The 23,937-nt window shown below is 38.7% G+C and overlaps 1 protein-coding gene across 2 annotated transcripts in view; it reads left to right on the top strand.

Moving 5' to 3' along the window:
* The first annotated feature begins 3,797 nt into the window (after positions 1 to 3,797).
* The window catches only part of FMN2 (formin 2), a 168,829-nt gene continuing 148,689 nt past the window's right edge, over positions 3,798 to 23,937 (top strand). For both annotated transcript variants that reach the window (XM_018917089.3, XM_018917091.3), the window contains exons 1-2: positions 3,798 to 3,892; positions 18,453 to 20,448. In XM_018917089.3, the coding sequence (XP_018772634.3) occupies positions 18,504 to 20,448 (1,945 nt within the window). In that variant the 5' untranslated portion in view covers positions 3,798 to 3,892; positions 18,453 to 18,503. The remainder of the gene's footprint in view (positions 3,893 to 18,452; positions 20,449 to 23,937) is intronic.

The following is a 23,937-nucleotide window of genomic DNA, read 5'->3' on the forward strand; positions in this document are numbered from 1 at the left end:
TCCCTGAGGTGTGATCCTCTTCTATCTTGATCAACAACTCAATTTAAAATGCTCAGTATTTCTGTATGCAAGAATTTCAGTGCCTAGACCATCACAAGAACTGGCACATCACGCATCTAGCAGAAGCAAGAAATCAAATCAAATCTGGTGTCACAGGATTTGAGAGCAGTGAAAGAGCTTGCCCAGTGCTGAACTTTCAAATGAAGGAAAGTGTTCTTACTGAACATATTTTCTTATATTAAAATTTTTTTGTTCGCTGTTTTGCACTTCCAAAACACACCTGACTGATGTGTTCCAAGTTACAGTTTTTAAGTCACACATGTGTCTTTCAGTCTTAAAGCTCCATTTTGGTAATGGATGTAGGATTAGAGCTTGTCACAGCTAAGTCCCATGTGATCCTTCAAAATCTAATGTAATGTTTCATTTCCAGCATGTGGGATCTTCTCCTCTGGGAAGATTGCATTACATACAAAAATCTGAGTTCTGACTTCTTCATACTGAGAACCTCTGCAAGATTCTTCTTCAAAAAAGCTATGGTGCCTAGTGACTCGATTTCCAAGAAATAACATTTATAGCTTGCCTTCAACAGCCTATGGAGGAAAAAGGCAACTATTCCCACTTCATCTCACTCTAGATCCTGCTTTGGGCAGTGGAAAATCATTCCAGTACTGCTACCCTAGGCATGACTTTTGGCAGGGCACAATATTAATGCCTTCTACTTATATTTCATCAAGGTTACAAAAAACCCCAAAACAAACAAATAAAAAAGGCACCAAAAACCCCAACAACGACCAAACAAAAACCCATAACCAACCAGCCAAGAAAAAAGCAAAATCAGAAATCCAAGGCTCTATATCCTTTGTTCTCTGTCTCCCACTGCTGTGATTTTCTAGACAATGTTACTAAATATGGCAAGGTCACTATATTTTTTTTTTTTCCTGACAGATAGAAAAAACCTAAATCCACTTTCTTCTCTTGACTGTAACACTGGGAGACAAAGCACAACACCTCCATAAAGGTGCTTTTCTTGTAAGGCATTAGTTCTCATCACATTTGTCTAAACATTAAGATAGAATAATTTAGAAATTGGAAGAAAATAGGTTCAGGAGCAATTTCTTTGACTTGCACCTGAAGTAAAATTAGCTCATGTAGTGCTAAAGATACAAAATCCACCCATATGTGACTCAGTAAATTATCAACTCACAGCCCTCCACAGAGGGTTGAAATCAGGATTGCAAGTTCAGGGGATCCCACACAAAGTCTTGGAATTGAGGTGGAGAGAGCTCTGTAGGCTGGCGAGATGAAGGAGGTTCAGTATCTGCTTAATTTGCTGTGGTGACAGCTTTATAGACAAAATGAAGTCAAAAGGAAATGTTCCCATTCAATTTCTAAAGCAATCTTGCCATGATTTTTGGGTGTCATTTTGTTGTTTTGGTTTGGAGTTTTTTTGTGGGGGTGGAAGGTGTTCAGTTTTTTTTAAACAAACTATATTTTATTATTTTTCTGACTCTCCTGTAGCTTCTTATATTGCTTATGCTGTCTTCCTTCTTCTCAATATCTTTGTTTCATAAGCTATCTTCACGAAATAGTCTCAAATGATATCTTCATGATAATCTTGCTAACTTACTCTAGATAACCCACTCTGGCAGGATAACTCCCCCTGTTCTGAGTTGAGGAGTTTTCAGATGGTCAATTGGTCTAATTGGTCTAATTCTGTGTCTTAATAAAGATGATGAAGTCAATGTGAAGGTAGAGAAAATTAATATATTTTAGATCTAGTCCTTTAAATCTTGGATTGGGGAAGAAATCTCATGAAGCAAGAAGACTGTGATGTTCACATGGCTGTGTTTGAAGGTTTCTGGAATTCTTTATTTTAGGGTATGGAAATTTCCCCCCTTTTGGCTATAAGTATATATTGTTTTAAAGAAACACTTTAGCTGTAATCTAGACTGAAAGCATGGCAAATGAATAGTAGCATCTTATGCTTTCAAACTAAATCTAACAACTGTTCTACTCACTGCCTCATTACATTTAACTTTTGAGATGTACATGAAGGGTGATTCTCAGAAATTGTATATCTTTCACGAGAATTCTCAAAAAAAAAAAAAAATTACAAGATCATATCTCCTCTCAGTTACCTGCAGGCATCAAACTGAGTTTCCAGTGTGGGTGCCATACCAAAAGGATAGTAGCTCTTACTGAAACCCCACACCCCAGCCATGTCTGTGGAACACCAGCACTGGCTGTGTAGCTCGCTCTCATTCAGTAGAGCAGGCTGCTTGTGTCCAAAATTCTTATGGAAGAGGCAGTTTCTTGTCAGTACTTCATTTTTGAGGGATGTGATCATGATCTTTAATTTAGATTACCATTATTTTCTGAACAACGAAAAAAATGTCACTTACAAAGGTGTACTCTTTGCTTCTGTTTTTGCTAATCCAAACACAAAAAATATGACAAGAAATCCCCTTTCTGACAAATGTTGGATGGACTCCGTGTCCATCCAAGTATGATTCAGGTGGTCTGTGCCTAGTTAGGAAGTCTGGTGGCCACAAAATATGTATAAGCTTTTCCTGCAAAACTTGCACTGGACAGCAGGAGTTGACCAGCTGCGTTAGAACAATTTGTCACTGCCCACTTACCAAAGAATTTTTCTTCCTGTACTTAGCAGAGGATCTTGTTTTGCCAATCATTTGGTTACCTCTTTAATGAAGGTGCAACAGCTATGGGAATCATGGGGAAAGAGGAAATATATTGCTTCTTTTTCTTTTTTTATTCTTAGAAAAATACCAATATTCTGCTCCCAGAACCATGTTGCAGTTGTAAAGGAACAATGTGCATGTATTGCTTTTTTCTACATTTAACTGCCTTGGAGTTATTTCTTCCTCTCTCACTGATCTTAAAAGAAAAAAGTTTTCAAAACTTCTGAACACTCCTTGAAGACTTTTTTTTTTTTTTTTTTTTTTTTTTGTTCACATTAAAAATCCAGAGAGTGCAGAGAGAAAGTATGTCAGGTGGGAAGATGGCTTAAAATAATCCGTGTAACTTCCATTTACTCTGAGAGGAATGAGAGTCTGTCAGCTAAGACTTATCCTGTAATACAGTGATTCAGGGACAGAGCAATGCCCCTTGAAGGTCACCTTCTGAGCATGAGACTTCCTCAGAGCATGAAATGAATTGAAACAGAGAGCTGTAGTCTGAGTGTCTCCATTACCAGAGTCCCATGAAATGTAAACCACAAATCTGTCATCTTCCCCCTCCCCCTGATGCAGAGCTCCTTCAAATTACAACAATAAAAACAAATCAGTTTACAGAATTAAAAACCATGCTTAAAATAAATAAAGGGAGGGAAGGAAGCTTACTGAAAGCTTAGGTACCAGTTGCAGATTTTATTCAAATCCACTACTTCTGTCAGTTTGTTAATTTCTTAAACTCCAATATCTGTTTAAAATTAGAATCTCTCAGATTCTTCCCTGGTTTGCACAAAAGTTCTACTTCAGTGAGCCCGTAAAGACATAAAAGTTGGGAAGAAAACTTTATTAAATATGATTTGCTCCATAACTTGACAGATAGTTATGTGGCATATTACTATGAACAGTTTTGTTCATCCAAAGAAAACACATACCACGTTTTCAATAACTTTTGTGCTAAGTCTTTTAAGCAGTGAAATTTCTTGAGGCGTTTAGGATTTATTTTTTTTAACATTCCTGCAAATGTCAGTGGCTGTTAACATCTGAATCAAACTGTTCCCAGTTCATGTGACTGGAAATGGTGCCCAGAGCAAAAAAGCCAGACGTTCTGACTCTCGTATAAGTATAGTCGGTGTGGAAATGTTTCTCTGAGCAGAAGTAGAAGTTGCTGAGTTCACATCAGAATACATTTGGCAGGAAATAAGGTAAGGCTGCATTATGACCACTTTATTATCATTATTACCTTTAATTAAGGTATGTTTTGAGAAATAAATGTTCTAAGAGCTGAAGAAAAACACAACTATCTAAATAAGGATTCTGGCTGGACATAGGGCTAAGTGGTTCACATGTTGCTGACAGTACCTGAAACTCTTCTGGAATTATATTGGAATTATCTCACAGGATAGAAGGCTGAATTTAGGGGTTTTAGCTCATAGCCACTTCAGGGAGCAATTCTGAAGAGCCTTAGGTCTTAAGAGGTTTTCCACCTTTTAAGTAGAAGGAATGCCACAGAGCAACCAGCTGTGCATAAGGGTAAAGGGCACTTTTAGACATGAAGACTGAAAGAGATAAACTGAACTCTGTGCACATGTGAATGAGATTTATTTGGAGTGTTGCATGGGTGGTATCAAAGACAGAAAACTGTGCCAGAGATGGCTGGACTGGGAGCAGCTGTAGACTTGCACTTGCATTTGCCTCCAAAGGTGTTGGTGTTGCTAAATATATTTAAGACATAAGACTTGACATGTGCATATAGTTTCAGAGAAACTGGAAGGTCTAAAAGCATAGCAGAAGATCTGGAAATGAATTCCTGACTCCCTATGAAGCCCACAGTCCAAAAGAGAAAAGGTTTTTTTGCCATTGTAAAAGGGTTGATCATAATTACAGGCTCAGATGAGTTCTCTAAACTTTATCATTTAGGAATAAGCCTTTTACAAGACTAAACACTGGATGGCCAATGCAGATTGTTAGGGTGTATGTTAAGACACTATTTTACTGAAAAGAGAAACAGGGAAGAGTAATTAATTCTTCCTCCCCAGTCTCCACCCATCTTCTCTTGTTTTTACCCCATCCTGTCTGCATGTGCCTGGCTACTTGGAAGCAAGCAGCAGCTTCACACCATGACAGCTGTAGTTCTCTGTGCCTTGTTTCTCTTCTCTTTGCTCTGCATCCTGCTTACAGCATGTGCACAAGCAGGAGAGGAACAGGGCAGGGAAGCAGCTGCATTGTACAGGAGCTTTAGCAGGACAGCTCTTCTTTTCCTGTGTAACTACATCACAGGGTCTTCAGGCTGCCCACATAACACTGCACTGACTTATATTTATGTGACCTAGGCTACCTGACTAAATGGATGGATTTCTTGGGGCTTTTTTTATCATTTTCTTTCATGCAAAAAGTTCTTTCCTACAGGCCTCCAAGAGGAGGTATGGTAGGGGTAAACTAGGAAAAATAGGTGTCAATTAATTTGACAAAGGAGACTAATATTTCTAAAACAGCCTTGGTGTAGTGTCAGACTGTTTGTGCTCATCCTTCATGCTATCTATGCTAGATGTGGATTTTAATTGAAAAACAAATCCTCAAAGAAAAACATGATGAGTGTGTTAAATAATAAAAAGCAGATAATGATGCTTTAGAGCAGGTCATGTTCAATCTTCCAAGATCTGCAAGTGTTTTCCCTAAGCTGGATTGCCATCCTTATCTTACCGTTTTTAACTGATAAAAAGTTATGAGCTGTCTAGAGATGATGAGGGAGAAGCAGGGGGAAATCTTACCACAGACAAAAAGCTATGCCCCCAGTGTTTAAAAATAACCAACAAAGTAGGTGGCTTAGTACATCAGAACTGTTTTATCTGGTTTGAGATGATAAATGAGGTGGCAGTATAAATCCTGGTTCTGTGGATATTTCTTTAGAAGAAGAAACAGTGTAAAATATGTGCAAAAAGCCACAAACTGTTGAAGTGACTAATACCACATAATCAAAGTTACATCTGTGTGCCTGTAGAAACTAGTTGCACTCAAGAGAACAGAAGACTTGAAAAGCATCTTCTTTTGAGGTTTTATTAAGAATGTTTTTTTAACTGAAAAAAGTGAGACAGTGTTCTTTTAGGAAGTTTTTATGCAAATGGTTCTATAACAGAAAAATCTAGATTTGCCAGGTAAAAGCACATTTAAGTAGTGAAAACTTATTTTAGATAGATCTGAAATAGTCTTGTAATCAATTCCAGTTACTGAAATTCTTGGTGCTTACAAAGAAAGATTTCTTTTCATCAGTCTGAGTCATCAGATGAAAACAACTCAAAATCCCCCAAAACCCAGCAGTTTTCAAAGTTTATCATCATACTGAACATGTGTGATTTTTATTATTTATGTGTACACACATCCCTGACCTCGATCAAACTTCCTTTTTTTTAAATAAATTCCTTTTACAGTATGAGAAAATAATGCTTTGTTCCATATGAAGATCTGAAATAAAAAAAATCTTTACATGTTCAAAATTTTAATCCTTACCTATGCTAAGTTCATTATGATGTCTTCACAAATGTACAAAAGAAAACTCAGTTTCTTTCCAATGCTTTAATCATTACATTCCAATCTGGAGGTTTCTCTGCTTCATGCAGCAGCCGGAGCCTTTAGGATCTTTTCTGTACGATCTTTATGACTTTCATGAATGTTATACTCTGTAACACAGAGTAGTTACAGTTTATATACAAACTATATTTCAAAAAAGAGTTTTAATTTGTGTTCTCTAAAGCTGCCTTTGCATATACTCATTATAAATATTTCAAGACTCTCTTCTCTGCACTAAATTTCAGGATAGAATTAGAAGAGAATGTGGAATGAAACATAATCAAAACAGAATAACTCACAGCAGCCACTATTATTAGAGGAATTTTTAAGTAACATGACATTCTACCTCTTTGAAATATAAGCTATACTGCATGGTAATATTTGAGTAAGAAATGGTTTTCTAGGTCATGAACAAGGTATTTCTGTCTTTTATCTGCATGCCTTCCCCAGAAAACTGTGGGCAGAATCTGTTCATTCCAAACTACAACAGCAGAAGTATCAAGAGTTCTAGGACACAGCTGGAGCAGACCCTAACTGAGGGACCAAGGCAGCTGTGCCAAGATACATGTATATTTATAAATAAAGATGGCTTTGCTGTGGGTTTGCCTTAAGGTCTCCCCTAAATCTTCTCTGCAGTTAGGGTTTTAATTGGCAACATAAGCAGCCCTATTAATACCTGGTTTGGGCTAATGCCAGTTTAAGGAACTGTAACTGTGCTGAGAACTATAGGAGTTGGATTTTAAAAAAATAAGTTTTATGGGGTTTTTTTAATCTTTAAAATAATTGTGATAAATATATGGAAATTGTTCAACTTCTACTATCAGAAAGATCATATATCCAGCATACTGCTAAAAAGATGCTTATTCACAACTATTTCCAATTGACTTATTCCTGCCTGTGCAGACAATCTTGAGAGCTGTGCTTTCATCGAAAGCCATCTGATTTTTCTCTCTGGGACACAGCTGGATTTCCACATCAGAGGGAGAAATGTCAGACTGTTAATATAAAATTTCATACAGAAACTTTGGACTGCTTAGAAGCCTGTTATGGCACTTAATATATTTTTTATTAGCACTGAATTAAAAGCAACAGAAAAAGCCTATTTGTGTCTAATCAGATATTGACATGATGGTGGAAGAAAAATAATTGTGTCATGAATAGTCCCTAATGGGAGTAAGGTCAATGGAGTGGAATAGAAAGAAAGCAGGATCCATAAATATCCTGTCAAATTCTTTTCTCCTTGTTTTTCAGACTGGTATAAGATATTTATCTGACAAGATTTCAATAAGTGTTTTTGAGTATTGCACATTTCTGCCTTTATTGGTAATTGTCTTGTGCCCCAAATTAAATTTAAAAACATATATAAATGAAATAAACCAAACCCATGACTAGTGAAAATCACCAAGCAGACTCCCCAAAACTCCAAACCTTGTCTTGTGCTCTGTTTACAGGATGCTTAGTGCACAGTGAGCCCTTGGTCTGTATTATAGCCCAATGTCAATATTAGTCCTGTCATGAGTTTCCTTCTCTTTTGCATACTCACATTGAACTACAAAAGTATCTTACCACAAAAGTAGCACTGCTAACAGTAATGGTTGAAAATAATGCTTAGTACATTCACATGAGTAATTATATCTTCCTGCAGTTGTGCAGGAGAAATCCAGCACTTTGGTATCTGTGAGACAGAAAAGGTTGTCTTTGCTTTTTCAGAGCTTGAGAATTCATGTATTTGAATGGAATGGGAGTATGAGGCTAATGTCTACGCCCACAGTTAAACCACCCAGGAATCAGAGACTTCAAGGCAGCTCAAGGCACTACTTCTTTATGAGGTATTACAGAAAAGACAGATCTTCCATCAGTCTTCAGTTTTCCTTTTCCAATTTTTCCTTTACTTTCCTACACTTCCTTATAACGCTACATTGTGATTGAGCATTTTATGTCATATTCATCCCATGTCAGTGACATCTATGATCTGTACTGCCTGAGCTCTTCTGTAGCTTGTTGTCCTTTGATTTGAAAATACTGACAGATTTAGAACTCTCTTTTCCCACTTTACACATATTTGCTATAAACACGAGACAACCACTTAATTTTGCTAGGCCAGGATGTCTATCCTTTCCACATTAAGAATCTATTTCTGGCTCATGCTTTCTGGAAGGCTGCTGATATTTGTCCATCAAATACCTCTTCACTGCACTGTATGCGAAAGCGAAAGTGGTGAAAGGCAGGGGGAAGAGAATAAATGTAATTGAGTTAATGAGGTTATCCATGTGAGTCTGCTTAGATTATCAGCTCTGTGGTGTAGGAACAGGGCACTTGGAGCACTTTGCTGAGTGTCTGGTGCAGCTGGTCCCACCTTTGACTGACGTGCCTGTGAGCACAAAGCACAGCTAACATGATAGCACACCCTGAACAAGGTGTCCAGTACAAGACTGCTTGAACTTGTGAGACTCAATTAAAACAAACCAACCCCCTTATCTGAGGACATCCATTAACCTGAATGACAGACTTGGGGAATTAAATTTCCCATTGCTTACACTTAGAGTCTTTCCTACTTAACTGTCTGCAGTCTGTCAGACTAACAACTGCTGGAAGCTTGATGTTGAACCAGATGTATCTCCAGTGTGAATCCTGCATTTTATTTACTCTTTCAGGTAATATGTCCTGAAATATTTCAGTATCTGTGGATATTGGGAAGATTTCTGGCAGAGAAGCAACTAAAGCGCCAGATGATAATGGGAACACCCTATTTAAAAGTCTCCTTATGACTTTTTTTATTTCTTTACACTGTGCTATGGTAGCCTGACACTGTTTTAGTAAAGGAAACACCTCCTGTAATATCACCCCAGGTGAGCTGGCTCAGGAAAGCCCATCAGAATTTTGTTAATTGAACATTTAATCTTTTTTTCCCCAGGTGGTGTAAATTACTTAAGAAAATTGAAAAGACCCTTTAGGTATAATTTATCTTTCTTATTTTAAACACATACAAAAAGATGAGCTGTTCTATGGGCAGCTCACACAAAGTCTCTTTAAGTTTAATTTAGGACTGTTGCTGAGTGTTTAAATTTTGTTATTTAAATACCTTTCCTGAACATAAATGAAATGGAAATGTCATGTCATTTAATGTGTGAAACTGACCAGCTTGGATATTGGGGAGAACTCTACTTTCTAAATCATTTTATGTAAGCTCTTAATATAAGGGCATTGACAAGGCTGGGGACAGATCACAGTAAAATGTTTGCTTGAAATTTTCCTTGCCAATTGTCACATAAATTATTGCTTGCATAGTACTTCAAGTTCCATAACCAGCTTCCCAAAGCACTCTAGGCTGAAACACTTCCACAGAATCACAGAATTTGCTTAGTTGGAAGGGACCCATTAGGATCATTGAGTCCAGCTCCTGGCCCTAAGCAGAATACCCCAAGAACCACTCCATGTGCCTGAGAGCATTGTTCAAACACTTCCCAGACTCTGAGAGGCTTGTTGTTGTGACCACTTCCCTGGGGACCATGTTACAGTTCTAGGAGGAATTAAGACTTTGAACAAGCAAGCATTCTCTGAATTATAACTCCCTACACTCTCTAAAATTCTCTCTCAGAAACTAAGTTTTTATTAATTAAATATAATTTTCCTTAATCTCTTGTCTACATGTTTTCACAGTGTAAGCTCTCTTTGAAAAGATGGGGCAGCAAACATTTAATTCTTCCCTTTCTCTTTCTGACCAGTTCTGTTCTGCCAGACACTGTAGAAAAGTGGAATCCAATGCAGGGTTTTCACAAAGAGGAAATGAATCTGCTGCATAAAGCTAAAGTAAATTTTGTAAAAATTATAGATAAAACAAATAATGAATAAAGAACATCCTTTACATTGCCAGTCATGTCTTGACAATATTTGAAAGACATGGGCATTACCATTTACTAATGTCATCCAAGAACCAAGATATGGAAGGCAAAATTAAAAAACTAAAATTCCTGAACTGTAAATTGGTGAGATAATTACATTTTATTCCTTACCCAAAATAAGAGGTGAAAGAAAGTGATGTTTGGTCCTACATGCTTCCACTCATTACTGACTATCTATCAAGAGTTGGAAGTGACTCCTTCCATCATAGCTGCAGATATGTGCCTCTAGGTACAGTTAACAAGAGTTTGGATTAAAAGATAAAAAATGAGTGATGATACACCATTTAAGGACAGGACAGGTATCATTTACAGAGGAGAATGGGGTTGCTTAGCAGAAGGGAGAAATGGCACTGCAAGGGGAGGTGCAGTAGAAACTGGCAAATGAATATAAGCATTTGAAATGATCAACAACTTTGGAAAAAGGAATTAATGAAGATAAACCAATCCAGAAAAAAAAGAGGAGCCATTTTGTATATAGAAGCAGGTCACCCATCATATTGAGGATATTCTTGGATAAACCATGAAATGATTTATCTCTTATAAGCCTACTTGTGTTGATGATTTAATGACCTTGGATAAATCATAAAATAAGAGACATCACATGAAAAATTCTTGGATACAGCAGTGGTGGAGGCTAAGTCAAATGAAAGTTGCTCAGGACAAAAACTTTAATAAGACAGTTGATATTAGATACTTGGTCAGATGAAGATGCTGAAGTTGAGGAAGAAGGCATAAGACTATGAAATATTGGGAATGGGTACGGTGAGCAGAACAGCAATCTGGAAAATTTAGCTTTCTATTGATCATGGAATGAACATCCAGTTCCCTAAACTAATTGCTCTACATATTTAGCCCTACAAAAGCTGTAGCTCAATAGTAGCTTCTATGCATGCCATAATATCTTTGATATAAAATCATCATCATTCTAATTGAATTTCATGACCTTTATCTAGGCATCTGGGTTATTCACCTGGACTATGTTTCTTCTGTCTTACTGTATTTAAATGGTTTGCCACCTGTTCAATCATTATTGAAAATCAGGACCTTAACTCAACTTACTATGATAACTACTCAGCTGACAAAAGGAAAGCCATTTTAACTACAAAACCAGTAGGAAATCACTGTACTAACTCGACTTTAGGCCCCTCATGCTAAGGTCTAGCTGAGGACATAAAACATAAATTATTGACCCCACTTTGTTTAGTTGCAGTTGTCTCAGTGCAGTAATTCCTATCACAGCTAGTTCAGCCTGGAGAGGCAGCCAGGACTCTCTGGGTGCTAGCAAGTACTGCATGCAGGTAGACTTGTAGGCCAGCTGATGTCCATTGTCCTGCTTTCTAATTGCCAAAAGTATTTGAAACAATGCAAGAAATTAATACAAAATAAAAATTATCGCATTCTGGAAACTTGTCCAAGTTTTTTACAGAGTTTGCCCCAGAGTTGTTCCCTCTGTGGAGAACATACTTAAGGCAATTGACAGGAGGATGTTTGGTGTTTCAACAAGAAATAAAAGTTCATCAAATGCTCTCTTTTTTTATTTGACCCAAATATTACACATCCACATATTTGTATGCAACAGAACAATATCTGATGTTTAAAATAAGAAAGTAAAAATTAATATTATTTCTTCTCTTCACGTATTTTTAAAAACAATCAGTGTAATCAGTTGAGATTTTTAAAAACTTCAAAAGGAATCTCAGGAAAAACTGACCTTTGGCAATTTTTCCTTCAGACTAGTAGATAATTTCTCCAGTAGAAAAGATAAAATTAGCGTACTAAGTACTTCAGTTAATCCCTTGTCTCCTGCAAAAAAGAGTAGGCTCAAAAATGCGCCATTGTTTCGTGGTGTTTTGGGCTCTCTGCAGGCAAAAAGGTTCTCTGATATGATCAAAGTCTACATTTTTCAAACCTGTCATTAAGTACTCTGGGAGTTGTCCAAGGAAACCAAGAAGACAATATGTAATTTTCCACTCGATTTAACAGAATATGTTCTTTTCTAAGGAATGAAAATGAGGAGGCCCAGTTTCCTACAGTTTTGTGTTCTTTGTTCCTTTCTCTATGCTCTGGTACAATAAATCTTTTCCACTCTCATTTTTTCCTATGAAATGCTTGCTTGTGGTGGGTAGTTCTAAACTACGTTAATCCTGTTTGATCGACTGACACAGTCAGTTCTGCTTATCTTTCCCTCCTCTATGCAGTGATTCTGCACATGTGTGAATTTTGCAGGGGTTTAATGATTCCCACCTTATAAATTTGGTTGATGTTCCTACTGTGTTCGAAAGCTATTAAGAGATCTGAGGGAATAACTTTATTGTTTAAATTTAATTTCTTTAGAAAACAAAATTATATCAATGAAATTATCAACAACTTCAGAAAAAGGAATTAATTATTTAGACCGTTACTCCAATTTTTGGATAGTATTTTACAGTGGCTTAAATGGTAGAAACTGTTTTTTCTTTACATTAACAGTCTGGTCATCTGATATTTTGCTATTTCTTGGTGTAGCCTAAACTGAGTTGCATTGAATTCATTCATCATATACCAGCAAACAAGTGCTGGTCATCTGCATTCAGCATACAATTTGTCTGAAATAAACTTTGTGCAAGGAATAGGGGAAGCTATGCCACAAGATACCTCACCTTTTAGTCTGTAATAGGGATAAAACCAGATTTTCCGCCTTCCTCATGGCTTGGGTCTGGATACAGTAGCAGGGCAGTACACTGTGCTCCAAATACAGGAGTCTCTGGCTGTAGTGTTTGTGGAGGCCTGGACTTTTGGAGCCTGTTTCTGTGACCTAACCCTGAAATGCAGTGCATAAATCTCAGGAATGCTGGCAAGGCTTTCAGTGCAGCTGTTCAGCCAATTCCTCCTGTATAAGTAGTTGTGATAGGTTCTGCATAGCTTTTATGATGAAAAGTATATTTTACAATAAAGAAGCAGTAAGAATATGTAAATGTAAAGGGGAAAAAAATAAAGCAACTTACTGCAATATTTATGAGTTTTGCTATGTGAAGCTGATTGTATTTTTAAACAAAAACTGCTCTATTTCGCAATGTATAAATGCATTATTGTATTTAGGTGAAAAATTCAGAAGGTTAAATGCTTCATAGAGATTTTGGCTCCTAGCCAGTGCCCTTCTGCAGCATATAGCTGGCAAACATTGCTTTTCTAGGGACACTGCTTCTTCAGACATATTAATTTTAAATGATAGTTCTCACTAAATAGAAATTATGAGAAAGTACAGCACTACGTAGCAGGCATTTGAAAATCCTAGTCAATAGTTTTTCATGCACTAAATAAAAGTTCCTAAGCAAGTCAAATCTCACCGAGGATCATTGTTTGCTAGGTTCAAGTTCCTTAAACCTTCCCAAAAGAAGCCTTTTAGTAGGTAAACCAGGTTTACCAGTAGCTGGATCACCGCTACATAATATAAATACAATGCATAAGGCATGGTTTCACACTGCTTAAACAAGTAATAAAAGAAAGAGCAGAATCTCATATCCACTAGAAGTCAAATGTAGCAAGGGCAGAATTGGCTTTAATCCCGGCCACTGTGGTCTCAATTGCCTTCATATTTTCTGATCTCTTGATTTATCCCTTGCCAGTCATACCTAGAACTTCTGAAGTTCTAAAAGGCAATTCTCCCTAGAGTAGAAAGAGATGGGAGTGTAGGGGCAGGAAAAAATTTTCAACTGCTTGGAGCCTGACTTTGGTAATGTAAGGGAATATTTAGTGGTAAGGCTGATGCCTTCTGGGAAGATACATTTTGCATCATGCTCAGAATGGCAGCCAGGGAAGGTTTCTTGTTGCCACAGGACAGCAGGAACTGGGACCAGATTCCAGCACTGAGCTAAATGAGAGTATGAAAATTCAAGCTTTAGTAACATGGATGGGTGGAATGCTTTGGTCTGCTTAAACAAACCTTTCTTCATGCACTCTGCATCACCATATCCCAGTCAGCAATATGACACCAGAGTACTTTAAAACCATCCCTATGTGCCTTTATCTCCAAACCAAAACCAGGCACATTGAGCAACTCACTAAAATTAATCTCTGCAGGGTGTGTATGGCGTATGTGAATATCCCCTGCAGCCATGCCTTCTCTGGGAGCAGTGTGAGAAGAGGCTGGAGAGCACACAGTGCTGGGGGAGCAGTACAGGGCTGGGGCTGTCACATTGCTGCTGGCCCAGCCTCAGCCCAGCTCTTTGTGAGGACTGAGTTCTTGGAGACTGAGGTTCAGCCCTCTCTAGTCAGCCTCTACCCTGACCTGCCATGTCGTGTCTTACACCCAGGAGAGCACCTGCCCTGGGCTGCAGCAGCCTCATTTCCCCCTGAGTCTCCCAGCAGGGAAGTGGCAGGGCACAGAGCCCATATACACATGTGTATGTAGCCTGACCAGCGACTGTGGGCTCCTGGAAGGGCTGGCTGTGAGTACAGAGCCTGTCCCTCAGTCACCCTGCAGAGTGCTATGGGGGAACATGGCACAGGTCATTCTTTGCCTTCCACATCTTTGCTGCAGTGGTGCTGGTGCAGCATCACTGCTGGGATGCTGCTTTGGGTCCTTTGTATCTTTAAATGATTTCTTTGAAATCATTTTCTCACTGTGGAGACATTGAATACTCAGTTTTCCTCAGGTGGCTGCCACATTTCATTGCTGCTGAGACTCCTTGGCCTGTTCAGCTCTGTTATGATCTCTGTCATGTTTTTCACTAGCAAGCTGAGACCTATACTTGCTTATGTATCGAGCAAAGTCGGTTTTGTTTAGCCTGGCACTCTTCTTGATATTCCTGGTAGCTCTTCACAAGTTCTTCAAAACTATTCATTTAGGACCAGTAGAAAAAGTTATTAGCCCTCTTTGTTCAGTCACCAAATGTCTTTAACAGGAGTTCTTACTCCTGTGCATTAAACCCTTTCCAGGGGTCCTGTGGGTGAAGCCTAACCCTGCCCAGAGGCTGGGACTCCAGCAGGCACAGCCTGAGACAATAGCAGTGGGTTGTCTTCACTTTACTCGGACTTGTTCAACATCTACTGGTGAGAGCAGAATGAAATACCACGGTCAGTAAAGCTCAGTGAAAACTCATGCACCCCAAGAAAGTTGTGTCCCCACTGAGCAAGCTCCCCTAGGCACCCCTCTTTTCCTCCAGGCAGCCCATGTTTGCCATAGGTCTGAACCAGCAGGATGCCGATGGCTCACCCAGCCTTTTTGTAAGGAATCAGAGGAAGAGCTGCTGACCCGGTAGGAGGGCAGCCCTCTGCCTTGGCTGTGCTCCAGGAGGCTGAGTCCTGAACCCAGGTGTGGGCAATCAGGGCTGCCCTTCCCCTCCCAGTTGATCAAGGGCTGGGCAGGCAGTGCTGGGGGAGCTGCTCACCTTCCCAGGGAGGCTGCAGGAAATGGTAACTATCTCGAACAGAATCACAGTCCTGTAACAGGGCTCTGTGCTTTTAACAGGGGTGTGTTAACGTGGAGGTCTCTGGGAGAGCAAGGACAACGTGTCTTGAGTTGTAAGTTTTGACTCTCCTCTGTGTGTTGCTATTTGCATCTCCTGAGCTGAGGAGGAGAGTGAGAGATGAAGAGGATCTCAGGGCTGTGCTTGTAGTCTCACCCCTCAGTGTTTTTGGCTGAGCACTGGCAAATAGTGAATGAGCCAGACAGGCAGGTTCCCTGACTAGCCTCAGCAGTTTGTTGACAATTTATAGCAAGCTAAGAATAAGTTATGGTAACTCAGAATGAGTTATTATCACTCTTTAAAATGAAATATCTATCTTGAAAGCCTAAATCCTTTTCTTTTCTCCATTGAGTGTCTGTTGAAAGTCTCTCTTTTTTTGGTGTAAAATATTTAATGCCATGTCAGCTTTTAAAATGTAGATTATACTGATGCCAAAATGGTTTCTTGCTGACTTTTGATAATATGCTTTTCTCTAGAAGCTGAAAGATTGACTGAGAATAAACATACCCCAAAATACTAACATTTTTTAAATTTTAATATATTTAAATTTTGAAAATATCTGTGGCTATACATTATGGTTTTTTTTTTTTTTTTTAAGAACTGACTCATCAGGATGTGCTGTATGAAAACTTCTAGGAAATAAAGTACTTAACATGATTAAACCTATTATAAGCTCCTAGTATCTAATTAAGAAATGAAGATTGGTCTTTAATGTGACTCCCTTATAAGCCTACTTGTGTCGATGACTTGGTTTTGCAACACAAATTGCAGAGTAATCCTTGCTGGTGACTTGTCATTGGTTGTAATGGAAGTGTGTAGGATCTGCCAGGCAGGTTTACAGAGAAGGAAGGAAAGGGAGTGTTTCAGAACATTACACTAATTCTACAATTCCCTTACACATTTGGTCCATTGTGACTTTATATTTCTCCTGCATTATGTTAATTTCTGGCAGATTTTAGCAGGAAAAGAGTTTTTAAGTGAGGTTGGAAGATACAAGTATTCCAGTTGTAATCAAGGCTTAAGTTTGTCAGTTCTAGTCACTTAAAATACCCATCAAGGTATTATTCTACTGCAATGGTTCTCTCAAACTGTGCCTTAATTCTTACTGTATGTCTGCAGTTAGAGTGAAATTATTTGTGCTTTCAAAAGCCTTTTGGGAATACATAATAATTATGTAAGAGGTAAAATACTACAACAAAGTAGAAACTAAGTAACATTAGAGAAAGCAAAAGCAGGAATGGAGTAAAAAAGAAAAATCATGTAAAATGCTCTTGCAGGTTTTGCTATACCTGTTCTTGTTAGTATATTTATAGTTGTTAAGTGTTAAAAGTAGAAAAAAAAATAGATGTTTGACTTGGTTAGATAAGGAGAAACAATTAAAAAAAAAAAAAAACAACAAAAACAACAAAATCATCCCACTGAATATATGAAGTCATCTGATCCACATAAAACATTCAAGTTTTTGTAAACAAGAGGTTTCCTTCTCATGCCTGAACCACAGACCCCTCAGGACATGGCTTACATCAGAGCAGTAAGTGAACAAGAAACACAAGGAAGAAATCATGATAGTCCAAATTAATTAATCTGCATGTGTTATTACCAGTGTAATTGTTTCCAAAACAAATAAAAAGCAATGATTTCCTGTTTATATAATGAGAGCCTAGATTTGTAAAGGTTTTCAGAAATTTTTGGGGAAAAAAATTCTGCATGACTTGGAGGAAGTGGAGGGGGGGTGAGGGGAGGGTGCCTGTATCGTTTTTAAAATGTGAATGGTGCTCCTTCTTCTTTAATGTCTATTAAGGCAGAGAAAAGAAGTGAAATCTCTGGTAGGAATTACATCAAAAGTAAGAGTTAGATAAACCAGTAGACTGTGTTTCCCTGGAACCAAGTTATTGGTTTAAGCAATCACTTAATGACAGGGAAATTGCAAGTGAGGAAGTTCATAGCCATGAGAATACATTAAGAATTACACAGACACTGAGTCTAGTAGACTGGGCAGTTTAGAGTTGGTAAATTATAAACATAAAGTGTATCCAATTAGTACCTGTTTGGTGTTGAACCAAGGTATTGAACAGCTGAACTGATCCAATTTGGCAATTTTGCATTCTCAAGTCCTTTGATTTCTATTCCAGTTATATTAATTCTAAATTTTAAAAGTGGAAAGAAATATCTGTCTAAAAGTTCAGGAAATGTATTTGTGAAATATTGAAGGCTTTACATCTAAAGTAAAAATGAAGGAGAAGCAGCAACTGAATAAAACTTTTGAACAAGTTTCCAAAGTAGTTGGGAAGTGTTCCCACCTAAATTAACTATTAACTATGTTGGGTGAAATAGAGGAGTACTTTATTGTATTTTTTTCCTTACTAGCACTTGAATACTACTATTTTTCTGTTTTATCTTGTTTAGTGCCAGATGTTCTTATCAGGGAAAACAATGGTGATGTGTTTTAATATTGATAAGCTGATTCTCCTGGGAATAACAGTATATCTACCTTCTCAGAATACCAATTGTGGAAGGCTTTTTATGGCATAATTGCCACAATGCATTGAATTTTAAGTGCAACTCTTTAAAACTGTGGAAAGAACTTTCTGTTGATTATCGGTTTTTTTAGCTGCTTTAAAAGGACTCTTTTAAAATTTGTATTGTTTTGGTGGCCTTTAAAAAGCATGCATATAAATCACCAGAGGTATTGTGTAATCTGTCAAAGCAGCATATGCTTAAGCACCTTATAAACTATTAAATAATCATAATATTTCTCTTTCCAAGTTTTTTAGTTTATTTGTTTGAGCAGTTGCAGAGTAATTAAAGTACCTTGCTTTAAGTTATTTTTTTCTCCTTTTTCCCTTCAGGAGCTTGAAGCACTGAAATCATAAATGATTTGGTGACAAGCTGAGCTTGCCATGCAGGCAATAAAAACCGTGGAAAAAGAAGTGACTTTTATAAAGGAAACACTTTTCACAGAATTCTTCCTGAAGCAACAAGAGTGCAGCAGAAGCCCGGCGAGCAGGCAGCTCCAGGAGCAGCAGCCATTGGAAGGAGCTGTCTGCAGCTCTCAGTGCTGTACTGAGCATGTCCCAGCAGAGCCCGGCGCAAGCAGCACATTATGCAAAAAGGCAGCTCCAGCAGATGGGAGAGAGGCACAGCAAGCATTTGCTTCCCTTGCATCACCGCCGCCTGCAAACAAACCTGGATCGCTAGAGGGGATCTCGCCGGCAGGCCCAAGGAATGAGATCCGGGAGGATGGCTTGATTGCCAAAGGTGTTGCACAGCGAACAATCATGGGGAATCAAGATGGGAAGCTGAAGAAAAATACAGGTGATGTGCAAGAAGGAGGAGAAGATGCCTCTGGGCCCAAGGATACGGATGGCACAAAGAAGGTATCGGGAGGCAGGAGGGGACTGGGGAAGCACGCAAAAGGAGGCGAATCGGGGAAGAAGAAGGGTAAGTCGGACTCCAGGCCCTCTGTGTTTTCAAATCTGAGGATCAGAAAAAATCTGTCCAAGGCTAAAGATGGGAATAGCAGTTCACGGGAGGATGTTTTGGAAAGCCAGGCCTTGCAGCCTGGGGAGCTGGACAGTACTCATTCAATTGTAACCAAAACTCCGGATATAAGCATCTCTGCAGATGAAGGGGGTCTCTCAGACACAGATGTTGAACATTTTGAAATCAGAAATGAAACTGTTCCAGCTGCTGCAGAGACACAGGATGGACAAAGGACCAGCTCTGGCTCTGATACGGATATATACAGTTTCCATTCGGCCGCAGAACAAGAGGATTTGCTTTCTGATATCCAGCAAGCTATTAGACTGCAGCAGCAGCAGCAGCAGCAGGGGGCAATTAACATTGGAACTGAGGACCCTGTCACCACAACAATGGGCCGACACATGGCTAATTCTCAAGCAACCCCCTTGGATTTTGAGCGGTTTTTTTCAGTAAGTACCACTGACAAAGAGAAGAGCCCAGACACAGAGGGGGCTTTTCCAGCGGCGTCGGAAATTGTGGAAAACGTTCCCATCTCCTGTGCAGCTGAACGTGAGCCGAAAGCAGTGGTAAATGGCACGGGCTCTCCTGGTAACAGCTTGTTTGAAACACAAGAACGTCAGCCGGTGACTGAGGAGCAGCCCCTTGCTGGAGGGGATGCTGTAGCCAGTGAACTACAAGAGGGTTTGAATAGAGCTGCAGTAGAAAACGGGTCTCAGACACGCAGCTCCACAGAACCTTTTCCATCTCCAGTGGCAGAGGCTGAGGCTAAAATTGCTGAAGTGCAGCCTCTTGATTTTCAGGGCTCAGTAACAGAGAGTGGCATTTCAGATGCAGGCCGTGATCATGCTGCCGAGACTCGGGAAGAGAAACACTCTCTGCCAGCCAGTCGAGAGGAGCTGCGTAATGGTTTATCCACGGAAATGAAAAATGGCAGCGTGTCCTCGGAAGGAACAGCGGACAGTCCGATGCTTGGTTCCCGATGTTTTAAGCCCTATCTAATTAATCCCTGTTACATCAAAACCACAACTAGGCAACTGAGTTCTCCCAACCATTCACCTTCTCCCTCCCCATCCCAGAGCCCGCTTTTCACAAGGAGGCAGGAGTCCTTCCACAAAAAGGAGAAAGTCTCAGTCAGGAAGAAGAGGTCTGCTAGCTTGGCAGGTTTGTTCAGTCGCTCTGCAGACTGGACAGAAGAAGTGTCCGGTCACAAAAGTGAGATAACAGAGAAGGTGAGCTCTGCAGACTATTTGGAGCACAAGGGGTTTAGAGAGAAATTACAAACAGAAAGAGTGCCTTTGACTCATTCAAGAAAGTCCTCAGGGGTCCAGGCTTCTACAGAGGCATTTCCCAATGTCTTTTCAGGTGAGTGATATGTATTAAGAGTTGTTTTGGTTTTGTTTTCTTTTCCCACAACAGCTTTGAAAATATTTTTAAAATACTTTAATTCATTACATGCAGTACCTTGGCCTTGCAATCCCAGGCCTGATCTTACAAACACAGTCACATTTCATCAGTCTGGCAGTACTGCCAGTAAAGGAAGTACATAACTCTTTGAAGTTTTTCTTTCTACTTGTCTCCTTTGTCCACATCCTGTAGGAAAAGGCTGAATGCCTTAAATTATTCTTGTTGAAAAATGCGAAAAGCTGCACTGATGTAGGCAGATCAGCTCCTTGCATAAATAGATCTTTCAAATGCAAAGCTTTCTGTAGCCAGGATCCTGTTTGGGGTTTTCTTGTGCTAGGTGCTGTTCTAGTGTACTACAAACACATGACAGCTGCACCTGGCCTTAGACTGAGGCAACGATGAGGATTTGCTTAGTACAAAAAGGAAAAAGCCATGCTAGCACAGATGGACAGCACTTCAGAAAGGAACCAATTTCTTTTTCAGAAGGGGGAAGGAGGAGAAGAAAAAAAGTCAATGTATTGAAAGGCAGCAAAAACAGGGGAGGGGAAGAGAAACTGGGGGTTGTACAATTTGGTAGCTGTGACAGGCTGCTTCTCAGGCTACATAAGGTGACCCATTCAGTAAAGCTTTACCTTGCCTGTTAGGCAGCTTGCATCCTGTCCCAAAGATGTGGGAAGAGAAAGTTTACAAATGAAGGAGTGTGAGTAGGTGGCTATTAATTTCCCTTCACTGTGAAGGGTTTTTTCCCTTTTTCTTCCCTTCATCTGAAGTTTCTTTCTAAAGGTAATGTATTCATGATTAGGAACATTTCTGCCACATGGGAGGTATGTATACAGAGAAAACTCTGCAGCATATTCCATTTTGTTTTCACTTGAGGAACCTGTAGAACTAAGAGAACACACCCTAAGGTACCTGCTATTAGTTAAAATCAGATTTTTTTTGAATGAAGTCAGTTCTCAATGCATGACCACAACAACCATGCATGTGCACAAGTTTTTTGCAAAAAACTGGAGTGAGGGTTTTTTAGGTTTTTTTTTGGTTTTTTTGGTTTTTGTTTTTTTTGGTTTTTTTTTAATGAAAATCAAACAAAAATGCATGATTTTGGAATTAAATAACTAAAATGATTTTCTAGATTCAAATCACAGTGCTTTCATTCTTTAGTAGGCTGAACTAAAATCCCAAATTTCAGTGTAGAAAATTGAAATTCAAAATTTTTAACACAGAAAAAGCCAGCCCCTCTGAGACTAGCCCACTGTGAAGTGAGCTGAATATATACGTATTTTTTTAAAATTTGTTTTAAATCCCTTTTACCTGTTTTTTAGACTTAATTTTGGACATGCAACCCAAACTTTTCCAGTTTGAGGTGTTCACTACTTTAATAGCATCTAAAAAGCACACTGGTTTTTTAGCTATCAACATTTGACAGCTTCTTAACAACTCAGAAAATTTTTAATTGCTATATCCATTATTAACATTTTGGTGGTGCAATGATGGAAATAAGTTGTATATGGCAAACTTCAAGAACATGGTACTTTTTTTAGATACCTGTTTTCTGGGAAATAGACCTTTTCACATTTTCTCATAAGGTGTTGATTTACTTAAAAATGATGTTTGTTTTGGTTTGGGTTTTTTCCCACCAATGCTTTAGACTGTTATTGTGAAGGGACCAGTGTCCAATGCAACAGTAGTTCTATCTCTTATGGAAATTACAGTGACCCTCATTTGCATGTACATACCAGCTGTCTTTACGAGCAGAGGACAATTATATCTTTCAGTTCATGCAGAAACGCTTCAAGTGAGGGAACTGGAAATGACTCATCTCTGTTTGGCCATTCATAGTTTTAAAAAAATGTATTTACATGCTAAAATTCATTGAGAATTTAAAAATATCAACTAGTGCACATAAAAAGGGAAATTAGACTTCACATTAGTATTTCCATAAACTGCTATTGCTCTGAGAGCAGAAAAGGCTCTTTAAATAAACCATTCCGCACAACAACAATTACAGAAATAATTTCCTTGTAATTTGATGCTACCTGTGAAAAAATGTTGTATTTTACGTACATGCATGAGATACATTGACTTGGGAATTAGCATCAGGCTTTTAGAAATTTGATTCTTTATAGTGGGATATTTCTAGCCTAAAAAACAAAAACAAAGCACAGCCAATCCAAAACAGCTCCTTGCCTACAGCATGAAATCCCATTTTGCTGTGCACTGACTGCAGTGCTGCTCTGCATTTCCAACTGGAATCAAGTAAAATATTCCACAGCACTTTGTCATCGATTTCAATGACAGCAGGTCCTGTGCAGATGATTGGCCTACTTTTGCACCATGTTGTGGCTTGGCTGTGTGCCATTTGGTTTTCACAGAGAGCCATAGGAACTCTTAAAGACTGCTTTAACGTCAAATGTAGAGGGAAGCCAAGTACTTGTATGGCAGAGACTTTGCATATTTTAATTTTGCTTTATATAAGAAGCAAAATACAGTATTTAGAACTCTATGCATTTCTTAGGAAAATGGTATGGACGAGTTTAAGGGCATTTTGTAATTCAGGCATTGGATCTATTTCACATTTTATTTGGAAAGCTGTATTTTAATTTGTTCTGACAGTAATTACAAGTTCTAGATTACCCAATGCACAGTGGAGCCATGGTTTTTATATGGTGGTCCCAGGAGAACAAGAGCTCAACAAGAGCTGGTTCTCTCACTTTGGTTTGTGGCAGTGAATAATTTGCACTAAAGTGAAGCAAGTGTCCGGGTGGGAAAATGAAACTGATGTTTCCAAACATTAACATAACTGAAATTAGAGAGCCAATAGACAGATTTAATAAAAAGGAATTCATTCTTGCATTAATTTGAGGTGCAGTGATTGCAGAGGAGCTAATAAGGGTGTCTTTTACATAAATTGAATGAGTTCCATCAGCTGCCCCTGATGGTAATTAAACTTGACCCAGACAAACCCATGCCCTTCCTAATCACTGTTGGCTGGTTGTAACACGCTTGCTGCATGAAGCTCTTTCAAACAGGTAATTTATCTTCAAATTTTTCTTCTGAGATTTATATATTTTTCTGCTCTATCTGTGAAGAGGAGGCAAACAAAAATCCCTGGTTACCATAAAACAAAACCTGAAGCCAGTGCTGTGCTTGCGTACTCATGTCTGCTGATTTCTGCTCCTTTATTTCACTTTTATACTGTGGTTATGTTGTCTTCCCACTTGCAATTGCAGTGCAATGTCTGCAGGCGTATACATAGTATGTGATAAGTATGTGAAAACTTGAACAAGTTGGATGAAAGTTTGTTTCTGAGATACAAAGTATATCTTTCTGAATGCCTTTTTAAGGCTTAAAAAAAAAAAAGCTCTCTGATTCATGTGATGCTGCACACAATATGGATTTGTATCTGCTGGCATCCTGAGTAGACTGTTTATCATGCAGATGTTATTT

The sequence above is a fragment of the Serinus canaria genome, chromosome 3, assembly GCF_022539315.1.
Source record: "Serinus canaria isolate serCan28SL12 chromosome 3, serCan2020, whole genome shotgun sequence".
In the NCBI taxonomy this organism is placed as follows: Eukaryota; Metazoa; Chordata; class Aves; order Passeriformes; family Fringillidae; genus Serinus; species Serinus canaria.